The sequence below is a fragment of the Thunnus maccoyii genome, chromosome 3 (genome assembly GCF_910596095.1).
Source record: "Thunnus maccoyii chromosome 3, fThuMac1.1, whole genome shotgun sequence".
NCBI lineage: Eukaryota > Metazoa > Chordata > Actinopteri > Scombriformes > Scombridae > Thunnus > Thunnus maccoyii.
In genome coordinates this window covers 21,462,270-21,474,878 of record NC_056535.1, presented here as the reverse complement: position 1 = coordinate 21,474,878, position 12,609 = coordinate 21,462,270, and the positions used below count along the sequence as shown (strand labels likewise).

At 39.2% G+C, this 12,609-nt stretch overlaps 1 protein-coding gene across 3 annotated transcripts in view; it reads left to right on the top strand.

Moving 5' to 3' along the window:
* Positions 1–12,609, top strand: part of atg7 (ATG7 autophagy related 7 homolog (S. cerevisiae)) — a 77,822-nt gene that overhangs the window by 32,212 nt on the left and 33,001 nt on the right. For all 3 annotated transcript variants that reach the window (XM_042407271.1, XM_042407270.1, XM_042407272.1), the window contains exons 17-18: positions 3,718–3,798; positions 9,686–9,808. In XM_042407271.1, coding sequence (XP_042263205.1) covers positions 3,718–3,798; positions 9,686–9,808 — 204 coding nt within the window. The remainder of the gene's footprint in view (positions 1–3,717; positions 3,799–9,685; positions 9,809–12,609) is intronic.

Genomic DNA, 12,609 nt, shown 5'->3' with positions numbered 1-12,609 from the left:
GCATGTTGCATATACAATTCGACATTTTTGTGTTGATTTTGTTGGAAGCATGTGTAATTAGATTCCTGTTATCTGACACTCAGCCCCCAGCCTGCATTAACCGAACAGCTGCTTCTGTTAAAAATGTTGGTTTAGCATTAGCATGAGCCTCAGGTACCTAAACCATATAGCCGCCAAACAACTCCGTGAACTTTCACAACTTTATGCCTCAGTGTTCATCAACACAACACAGTGAGCAGATCGAGGTACGCTGTGACTTTTATTTTCCTTGGAAGACAGGGAGGTGCGTTTGTTTTATAGTTTGCGCAATTCTTATGACTCCACCTGGAGGCGAAACCACATACTACAGAAAATCTGCAGAATATGTTCTGACAGTTACACACGTCCCTTGTCTTCTGCATTATCGGTTAATATATTATTAATTGGTTGAATAATTAACAGAAATTATCCGATTGATTGATCATTGACATCCCCACTTTATATCTATTTTCTCTGTACTAGTAGGCCCAATATGAGCCTCTAGGAAATTTCTTAATAACCTAAATGTGAGTGTGGATGGATGTGTTTTAAGATCAGGCACCAAAGTTGAATAGAAACAAAATAAATCCTGTTCTTCTATGATAATGAAACTTGTTAATATAGACCCACATGCAATATATTTCTGTATTATAACCTTTATTTTTATTATGATACTATGCAAATTGGGCAAATTCATGAAATAAGTCAGAACAGTTATCTTTCCTTAATCTTATGTGTATAATAATTAATCAATAAGAAAAATAAAAACACATATACTGAAAAGTTATGTATATGGTTGATTATTTGAAAGAGTAAAAACTGAGACAAGCTTTGCAAAAAAAGCTCAGTTTCATTTCATAGATTGAAAATGGCATTGAATGACAAAAAAGAAAACTGGCAACAGAAAAGCTGTTCAAAAGCATCTTCTTCCCTTAAAACTCTATTGGTCTAGAGTATTTAAACTTGATGGCTGCATTAGAGAACAGCAGCAATGGTTATGTTTGAAGTGGTGCTGAAATCTCATAATTTTACATATTGTGTTATTTGTTTAGCAGGCATCAAGTAATGTAACCTGTCACATGTTTAACAAATTGCAGATGGGGAATATGACTTGGCTTTTTTCTGCATTAATCTCTGAGTAAAAAGACAAAAAAAATCATGACAATAAAAAAAAATCTACTAAAAATGTCCTAGTTGACCAAAACCTGAAGGGCAGTCCTACGGTAAATGGTCCAACCTGATTTCAAAAAGACCCATATTTAAAGGAATATTTTTCTGAGAATGCTTTTCTGAATACAAAACCTTTTATAAAACATAATAAGCATAGTTGAAACAATTATATAGTCTGAACTGGAGGATCTCTAAATAGAAGAGTAGATGATTCACAGCTATCCAAACTGTGCTCTTTTGCTTACTGTCTGTTGACACATACTTAAGTGTCTCACCTTCTCCATTTGCATCATCATCACCCTGAGAATCTGAATTTCTGCCATGTGTTTGACACTTCTGCTGCTCATGGTATTTCAACCAAATAATCCAGTGAAAAATGGCATGCAAATGTGCTGAGAGGGAGTGATTAGGAAATAGGATAGTGATGGTCAGGGAGAATAATTCAGGGTAAATAATATGCATAAGGGTGTGATTGTTTGCATGTTTGTGTGTCAGGTGTTTGTATATATCATGGCTGGAATACCCGTTCATGCATTTATCTATGCTATTACTACATTCTGCAGTTGGGTAGTTTGAAGCTGAATCTTTTCTGTGATGCCACAGTGACAGCTTGTGGTGATGTACAGTAACTACATGATGTATTTATGATTTATTTACAAGTGATTGAAGTAAGTGCAAATATATACTGTAGGACGTTTTTGAGCACTGTGTAACCCCCTTTTCTTGCATAAATGCATCATATTCACCACCTTACATTTTTGCCTCTGGAATTGGTTGTATTGTCTTGAGGAAAAAGTTCAAGCTCTGTCACAAAACTCACCAAGCATTGTTTTTCTCTTACCATAACTAAAATCCAGGGGAGTACTCTTATTTGGGGTAAATTTACAATACAGAGTGCTGTAGAGATTTCCGTTGGCTTCAAAGAATGGCTGATATTGCATCACACTTCAGTGTCAGATGCAGACAATACATTTGACAGTAAAATAAAATAGATCTTTAATGCAGTGCTGTAACTCAGTTGCAGCAATAAGGCGCTTTTAAACTCAGGACTCTGCGTCTGGACTTTGCCTTCTTAAATAAATAAGTAAGATTTATTTATAGAGTACTCTCAATACAAAAGTTACAAAGTGCCTCACATTAAAAGCATCAAATAAGCAATGATAGTAACACCAAGATTCATATTTACATAAAATAAAAAATAAAATAGAGTTTACAAAACAGAAATAATATCAACAAAAACAAGAAAATACATTTTACAAAACAGCAAATATCAGTTTAAAAAGTGAGGGAACAGGTTCATGAAACTGTTAGTATACAATATAAAAATTAATACAATGCCTTTGGTTATCTAATAAGAGTAAGCATACAAGCACCGTAGCAGGAAAATATATATATCTACTTACAATATGTACATATCTGTGCTTTTTCTACTCAATGTATGTGCTGTATAACGGCTGTGTAGATTTAAGTCGAGCTAATTGTCTGTTCAAGTCTATCACACTTGCCCACGCTTCCTCATTGGTCTGACTCGCTCTTTGCAAGATGAAGCACTGTACCGCATTATATTTGATTGTCAGCGGCACATTTTGAGATCTTAACCTGATAGCACTACCACTACCAAATAACCCGGGGTAGTGCAAATTTGGCTCCATAAAGAGGAATTAAAATGGGGGTGAATGAAGATGTTGCAGAGTTAAAAAGCCCAGCCAAGAACTGAAAGCTTTTAACTTCCACCCCTGTTCAATTGACGTGCATTACACAGTAATTGGTCACAAATGTTCGATATATTTGTCTGTTTCACCACCAGATAATTATAGTCAGGAAGTCATTTCATACTCGGGTCTGTGTGCGTCACCAGAAAAACATAATGGGGTAAAGCTTTTATTTTTAAAAAAAAAAACAGGAGGATGTGGGTGTAAGAGAGGAGGAGGGAAGCGATGAAAAGAATATATCGGGGATGAGTGGTGTTTCAGCATGTGTCGCTACAGATTTGTCAATGTGTGTGTATGTGTATGTGTGTGTGTGTGTGTGTGTGTGTGTGTGTGTGCGTGCGGAGGGGCATAATTAGGCATAATTATTTATTACATAAATAGGAATGAAGGCTCTCAGCAGTGAGAGATGCACTGTAAGTGTTTCTTTGAAAACTCTCCGACACCAGATGGAGCTCTTGGCATGTTTTTCAAACATGAAAAACAGGAAGTCAAACTGCTTCCAAATTTTCAAGTGCCAGATTTAATGTTTACTACTTTACTACTGTTATATTTAGTTTTCCATATAAGGAATAAAGGCATAAACAAACTTTTTTTCTCACAATTTAGAGACGATTGGCCCAAAATGCACCCATTTAACCCACTATAAAACCAAAGAACAGCTTATTTTTATCGTAGTTATCTGGTGATTTCATCTGTTTATGTCTTTATGGTTAATAAATAATGTACATGTGGTTTTGTACAAGAGTGTTAATGCTTTATTCTGCTCCTCTGTTTCATGTCAGTCAAGTTTTTTGACTTGTTGACTTCTCCTCCACAGATCCGAGGCTTCCTCTCGAGGTTTGACAACGTCCTGCCTGCCAGCCTGGCCTTTGACAAATGCACTGCCTGCTCACCCATTGTAAGTGGCACAAATTGTAACTTAGTAGTTCAAATGATGTGTTTTCAAGTCCAGTTTAGTAACAAGGCGGTGTTTTGACCGTAAACTGAGATTTTGCAAGAAAGATTGATTGAAAAGTAGATGAGGATAAGCAGGTTTGGATTTGCTTATCAGATCAGGATCAGTTACTATGTGACACAGTTGTTTTGAAACACAAAATGCAGCCTTAGCAGAAATAGGGGGATTCCCATCTCTCCCATTTCCACATTGTTAAGTCAGTAGAGCTGTGTTGAAATGTTGTTCCTTGAGGAATACTGAAGACGCACACACACACACACACACGCAGAGAAAAGCTGGTAAAACCATATGGTAGCAATCAGGCAGCAGTTGCTCATTGATGTCAGTGACTGTCGTATGAGTAGATTTAGCTCCCAACACTGCTTTCTCTGTGTGTGTGTGTGTGTATGTGTGTGTGTAAAGATGGGTTGTTGAAGGGTCCACATATCCTAAATCAGCCAATTGGGGTGGGAGAAATTGTCTTTGTGTTGTTTTTAATTTTTTTTTATTTTACCGCGTTGTCATTGGTCCACAGCCAACTGGCCAATCAGTACCCCAAGTGGCCTTGCGGTTAGCAGCATCCAGTGATGTGATTGGTTCGTGTACGTTAGTGTAAGACCAGAGGGAGGAAGAGAAAACTATAACTTAAAGAGGGAGAAAGTTTTTTTCAAAAAAAAAAAAAGGTAGAGGGAAAGAAAGGGAAGGAGGGGTGGGTAAAGAGAGGAAGTGCAGGGCTCAAGAAAGGGTGTTGTGATGAGTGGAGGACTGGTTCACTCTTTCTCTCTCTCTCTTTCTCTCCTGATCTCAATGCAGTCTTTGTGTCTATAAAGAGGTCATAAAGCCCCAGATCTATCACTTTCATGTGAAGACAGACAGACAGAGAGAGGGAGAAACCAAGAGGCGGGGGGGGGAGCTGGCCGGCTTGTAAGCTAAAAGTTTAAAGTTTTCTCCACCTACGCTGCTTCTGAGAAAAAAAAAAAAAAAAAAAAAGAAGTAAGTGGAGTTCCACCCCATCTTAAGGTGTCATGTTTCAGCCTGTGTGACTGATGAGATTATTTGGTCTGCACAGAGGGTTCATATGGTTTGATAGGGATTGGGTGAAGCGTGTGTAGTCATGAACAATGAACAACATGAGTTGGGAAAGACGATCCTTCTGCTGCAGCAGGGATAAAGGTTATGTAGTGAAATTGGTGAATATGTTTTGATTTGGTTAATCCCACCCACACATTTTCCCTCTCTGTTTTGCATTTGATTATCTGTCTTTTCTTTTTCCAGCGTCCTCCGATTTCACCTCTCCCTCTTCCTTCCATCTCTCCGCTCTTTTCCTCTCCTGTCTTACCTTTTTTTCCCTTCCTGTTCTCCCTCCCCCATATCTCCCCTCCCTTTTGTGTGTCCCTCTGTCCATCTATCAGTCCGTCCACTGTAATGTGTGTGTGTCTTTGTCTTCACTCTGTGTGTGTGTGTGTGTGTGTGTGTGAGTGAGCGAGTGCATGTCTGTCTGTGTGCCGCAGTCAGCTGTGTGCTGCCAGGTCACTATGGAAACAAAACAATTCAGCCCCTGTCTGGGCTGGAGCAGTTCCTGTAGAGTTGGGGCTTTTTCACTCTGTGTGTGTGTCTGTGTGTGTGTATTTCCTAACTCTTTCTAGGGCTGTGAGCCAATAAAACTACACGCCAGAGAGTAAATCACAGCTGACGTGGCTTTGTCTAAAATGGTGCCAGACACCTCTTACTACAACTACTTGTACTAACACTACCAAATATGCTAGCACTATTAATAGCAAGAACATTTTTTAAATTTGCAATGCAATGTTTTTTTAACAGACTTAAAACTGATCACTAACACAGCTCACAGTGTTTTTCAGTTAAGATGGTCTTTCCTTTTAAACTTTTAAAGGGGACATAACGTGCTTTTTGTGATTTTCTGTCATGTAGATAGAGTTATAATGTCGGCTGTCTATGTATGTCCATCAAACATGCCCACAAATGGCTGTTCAATCTGTAGCCTTTGTTGCTAATGTTGTTCCATGGGTTATATGCACTGTCCATATTTCAAAATCAGATTTGGGCTCAAACATGTACAGATGTATTTGAGAAGTTTCCATTTTGAGCAAAAAATGAGAAAAAGAAGTGAAATCCTACTACTATTGTTTGTTTACGTAGCCTTCGGAACGGCTGGAAGTTTGTCGGGACACATCTTCCCGGAGCTAACCAATCAGAACACAGCGGGCTTAAAGAGACAGGAGCTAAAGCAGCCTGTTGCAGACAGAGGCTGAACTGAGGGGCTGCATGAAGGGCCAGTATGAGATAAACAAGAAGTTTCTTTTAAATTGTAAATCATGCCCATATATTCCAGTAGAGCCCCAGAATAAACATAGACCTGGGAATGTGCATATTATGTCCTCTTTAATAAGTGTTGTAAATTGTGTTCATGTCACAGATTGTTAAAGATTAAAACCGCATTCAAGTTGATCTCAGTGGTCCCATTGTGGTTATGTGGACATGCACACAACTCCTCTTGTCAAACATTAAAACCTCTTGAAAGAATCTAAAATACACTTATAGTGATTTGTGATTGTGTTATGAGATGTGTACTATTACACTGAGGTTCAGTGTTATGTCCGCTTTTGAGTGTGTATGTAGTCTTACCATGAATTCAGTGTCTCCTAATAATGGATTATACATCTTAGAGCTGAGAGTAGTCAATTCATTGATTAGTCGATTGACAGAAAAATTAATTGGGAACAATTCATCTGATAATCAGATTGATTAATCATTACCATTTCGTAGTTCCAGCTTCTTACATGTGGAGGTGTGCTACATGTCTTTGTATTATGTGATATTAAACTGGATATCTTTGGGCATTGGACTGTTAGACTAAAAAAAGACATTTGAATACAAATCAGAGAAAAAGTGATGGGCATTTTGCAGCATTTTCTAACATTTTAAAGACCAAACAGTTAATCTATTAATCACAAAATAATAGGCAGATTATCTGTTATTATTCTTATAGACTGATAGTTACATAAAACAGGCAATTTAAAGACCTTATCTTGGTCTGCTGGGAATTGTGACACTATTTCCTGATGTTTTATGGACTGAATGATTGCTGTGTTTTTATTTATCTTTAAAGTTATGCAACTGCAAAATTTTCATCAGTTAGGAATGTTTTATGTCTTTTTTTTTATTAAGAATACTTTGAGCTTTGCTTCCTGTGTAATGTGCTGTGGTTATTTGATGAGTCAGTACATGTAGACCATATATGTTAACCGGGAAGTCAAAGCTAGTGAGTCACCAGGAACTGTTTACTCATAGGACTCAGTGTACAGTAAGTGTCCGATTATGGCCAAACCACTAAACAAGAACCTCGAAACATTTCATTCATTAGGTGTGTGTCAGTCGAAAATTAAACCATTCACGAGTGTTAACGATTATCTCTTGTATTCTGAAATCTCCTTACATCATTACTAATACTACTACGAATAATACTACTTCTATTAGTATTCAAACAGTTACTAAATGATGTTGGTTATGTAAAATACACGCTACAATTTTATTCTATGTGACTTTCAGTCGAAAACGTCTACTATATATACTTTGAAAAACAGTCCGTACACTTTGTTTTGTAAGTTTACCACTGAAGATAAAAGCCCTCTGAGCCACCAGGACCACCAAATGTATGTTTGATATGTTTAAAGATGCCACACACACACACACACACACACACACACACATGCAAGCAAGCAAGCACATGACACCGCTAGTACTAGTGGGATAATTTCAATTACACAACTTCAAAAAGAAAAAACATCATGACTGTCAAATAAAGCTAGAGGGTAGAACTTTATGTGGCTCTATAAGGAAGGAAGCTATAGGACAAGTCCATATGTACACGTGTGCATCACATATGTGTGTGTACACTGTACGTACAGTATGTGTAGTGCACCATCTAATCCAGATGTTGATGACTCTGTGTGTTTGTAGCTTGACTTAATTGTTTTTTTTTCCTGTCAGCAGTGTGTGATCGCGACTAAAACCCATCTGGCATCTTGTGAAAGTTTGATATCAGTTCCACTCTGTGCGTCCACATGTGCTTTTGACCTTACTGCATATTTCCCACAAAACTTTCGCCACAGTGATGCAACTCAGAGAGCAATTTGAATTTTAGATGCTTCAATCCACCACAAGAACATTTTTCTACAAATGATTTCTGTTTTTTACCAAGCAGTATCAACTACACCATGATGGAAATGTGCTATTACAACATGTAATTTTTACTTAAAAATATCTAAATTCATACAGTAATTGATGTAGGTGGTCATAATTCACAATCCCATCTGATCTGAAAATTTGCTGATATTATCAATTTTCTTACATTTTTTCAAGCTTTTTCTTCAGCATAGCACTGGCTAGAACTTCTGTCTGTTATTGATCATGGTCTTGTATGTTTACTATGGATATAGATGCAATGATGCAAGTGTGTGTTGTGTGTTTAACTCGGTGTCTGTGTGCATTGCTTTGAGTCACTTTATTAACTTTATCAAATCATCATCACTGTTATCGAGTTGCTTTCTGTGTCACAAGCAGCTATATTACAACAAAGTGAGTTTTAGCCGTTGGCGTCTCATGTAACGGATCCCATGGATGGAAGTGGAGAATCAAAAGAAATAAAAGAGAAGTAAGGAAAGAAAAGAGAAGTTGAAAAGATGAACGAGGGACACGTCAGTGTGTATTGTGTGTGGTGTGTCTGGCTCCAAGACTAGACGCCAGGTCAGTCTGTGAACACACACACACACACACACAAAGGCACAAGCAGTAATGGACACAGAGTGTGTTGATGTCTGAGGCAGAGGTAACCCTACACCTGCAGAGAAGGGTCTGTGGGCATCTATGAAAGGGTCAGCCAAGCTTCGGAAGGTAGTCAATAGGGCAGAGTGTGTGTGTGTGTGTGTGTGTGTGCGTGTGTGTGCATGTGTTGTGGAGAGATGATGTGGGTATTTGAAGTCAGTACTGGTAGGAGATCAAGGAAAACATGTCAGTATGTTTGCAGAGGTGTTGAGTTGTTGCAGAGGTTGTGCCCAAGGACCAGAGGGACAAAGGTGCATATTTTATTATCATATTTTTATTTATACTGTTAAAGATTATTATTATTATTGTTATTATTATTATCCACTTTTAGAGAACGTTGCTCTTCTGCCACCTCTTAATGTTTTTTGATTTAAGTGTTGTAATTCATTAGCATTATTCACCCCTCAACTCCAAGTGCACAGATCAGATTAAAAAAGGACTTAATCAAGCATGTAATGTTTGGTAAAGAAAAACACTTTCAGAAATGTCTCAGATTTATTTCTTACTCTAAAGTGTAGTAAAAGGTGTAGAGGTGCAGTTGTGTTAGGGAACTTTTTTCACCCTTGTGACTTGAATCAGAAATTTTGAGTTTCACCTGTTTCACCTGAGCAAATAAAAAGAGGTTTGAAAGGGAGCACAGACTATGGCATTCACTCTTTCAGGTCACTTAAGGAGAATTTGTCAGGAAAAGAGAGGAAATATTTTTCATCCAAGCATTCCCCATATAAGGGCCTCCATGAACACAGCTACTTACTTTTTTGTCAGTCACTCTGTAGGTAGGTAGAAAATGGAAGGATATGCTGGTTAACTGTTGTTGACTTTGTTGATTTTGGGGGTGTAATAAACAATATGATACTCAGTATGCACGAGACCAATACGAAGATATAATGTCCTATAGTGTTGATGTTTCAGTGAGAATTGATGTATTGCCACACTAGCAATACACATTACCTTTTCTGATAAATCATCTGGATTTTTTTTTTGTGTTTCTTGTGTTTTTGTCCAGGTCCTGGACCACTATGAGAGGGAAGGTTTCAACTTCCTGTCCAAGGTTTTTAATTCTTCCCACTCATTCCTGGAAGACCTGACAGGGCTGACATTGTTGCACCAGGAGACACAGGCTGCAGAGGTAAATCACACACTCATACACATCTAAGAAAAACAGGTGCGCAAAAACACACACACACACACAACTTGCAATAAGAGACCCAGGCTGCACTGTCAACAGTGTCGCACTCAATGCGCACTAATAACCAAACTATTGATTTGAGTGTTTGAGTGTGTGTTTATTTTTCTCTCAAGCCAGTTTGTTGAGAGATTTATGTTTATCTATTTTGCAAATTTATATATTTGATGGAAAGTTTTTTGGTGTGTTGGAGCAACCTCACCGATAACAGGGTAATGAGGGCCCCTTCCTGGAACCATCCCTAGGAGGGGAGCATGCAGATGCCCAATAAAATAATGTGAGGCCTCTACTATGTGGACCCACACAACTGAAAAGTCAGGGGAAGAGGTCTGGTGCCTTGCTAATTAGGTGGCCAGAAGGTTATTGGTGCCTACTATGACAGCAACTCAAGAACCTGCTGGTGGACACCAGTGGTGAAGGAAGTGTCAAGCTTAAAAAGGAAAGCTTTAGTTTGTCCTGGCTACTCCTGAATCAATAGACTACCTGTCTATTGATTCATGGGAGGCCCAAAATACAATTGAGTGGTCTCAGAAGCAAAAACTCAGGTGTTGGAGCATGAGTAAGTCATAGAGAATGACTTTATAAAGGCTAATCTTGACCGTCAGAGCACCCAGGCTGCTTTTGAGAAAGGAGGAGAACTGCTAACCCTGAATGGGGATAATTTCTGATTGTGAAAGAAACACTTTGAGCAACTTCTGAACCCTAATTAAAATGCACTTAGTGAAGGAGACACAAAGAGCACCTTAAAAAGCACAGCAGTGGCAAGGGGTTGATTAAATTCACCTTGAGATGCTGAAAGGTTCTGGATATTGTTGGATATTATTAGTGTTGGTTCCAATTTACAAAAAAAAAAATGGACCAGAGGGTGTGCATCAGTGGTGATACTGATGTCACAACAGGATGCTTATGTGCTAGAAAGGAGGTTGTGGCTGATGTTGTAACGTCACATTCAAAATGAGCAATGCAGGTTCCATCCTGGCTGTGGATCAATGGATCAGCTCTTCACTCTTACAAAGTTACTGGAGGGGTCATCAGAGTTCTCCCATCCAGTCTACATTTATTGTACGGATGTGTTATGGAAGACTTATGATGGTTTTGCTCTGCAACGTGTTGCATGGGGTACTGTGGAAATATGGGGTCCTGGGGCCATAACTACAAGGCATCTGGTCATTGTAAAACCAGAGTGAGCTCTGTTTCTATTCTCAGCATTAAGTCAAGCACGTCCTCAGTTGGCATCGGACTTCGAGGTCATGATCTGCAGTGACGCAGGCGTTGCACTGGGGAGTTGTAGTCAAGAGGCAGCTAAGCCTGAATGCGAAGCCTTCGATTTACAGTTCATGTGCCAATCCTCACCTTTGACCATGACTTCTGGATAATAACCAAAAGAATGCATACAAGCTGAAATGAATTGTCTTTGCAGGGTATTTGGTCATACCATTCATAGAGATCCTGGTAGGATCTTGGGTTAGAATCGCTGCACCTCCACATTGAAAGGAACCAGTTAAGGTGATTCAGGCTCCTTATTCAGATGCCTCTTTGATACCAGCCACAATACATTATAAGGATTCGATATCCCACCATGCCTGGGAATGCCTCACGAGAAGTTCACCATTGGATACCTGAGGAGAAGGAGTTCTCGGCATTATCGCTTAGCTGGAACCATCACATGGACACGAATAAGAGGCAGAAAATGGGTGGCGAGGAAGAGCTGGAAAGTTTATGGCTCAGGGAAATCCATACAAAAATCTTCATACAATTTCAAAGCAGAGTTGTCCTCTTTTAGAAACGAAGGTTTTTTGTAAGAATTTCATTAGAGGGATTTCTAAAATGACACATACACACTTTTAATACAAAGGCGGAGATATTTTTTCTTCTGTAACCTTCTTCTAATTGTTCTGCTGCTATAGCAACACACAGTTGATGTCCATGGAACAACGAGTGGAATAAAGTTCCAACAAACATTCAAAATACTTGGTGGTGGAATATGGGTGGTTTTCCTCAAGACTCCCCTCTGACATGAGACAGAGGGAGTGGAGGGAGAGACAGAAAATGAGTGTGTGTGTGGGTGGTGGGGGTTGGGTCTGGTCCTGCCGAGCTGTGGGAAAATCCCACGTACTTTCTCCCCGACTCCTACCCATAATACACAGATGGAGGAGGGGAGAAGAGAATGGCAGGGAAGGGAGAGGGAGAGGGGATGGAGGAAAAAAAGGAGTGTAGATAAGAGAAATGGAGGAGGGAGAAAGAAAGAGGGGAAGAAAAGACAAAAAGATGACTGGAGAGAAAGTTTTAAGAAGGAAGAAAAGTAGAAGCCAGTTAAGAGGAAAATAATTTTTCCTTCGTTCTCCATCTTCTCTCTTGCTCTCTTTCTTTCTTTCTTTCTCCCTCCTCTTGGGCCTCCTTTCTTTACTCTCACTCTGGTTGTCTCTGTCCCTCATCCCCCTCTCCTGCTATCAATCTTTACCTTAGTCCCTATCGTTCGCTCCATCTCTCATGCTTGTTCCTCCCCTCTCCTCCCTCTCATCCCCCACCCTCCCCATCTTCAATCAGAAGATGGAGAGATTGTTTTGATTGTTCAGCCCACCAGCGCCAGAAGTCTTAGCGCCTGTTTCCTGTACTCAGATTAGCTATTCTGAAAACTACTGCACTTGGAGGACGTCCCTTCAGGTTTTTTTTTTATTTCCTCCAATTCCAGGAAGAGACAGAAATTCTTCTCTCGCTCGTGAAAGCATATCATTACTTATTTC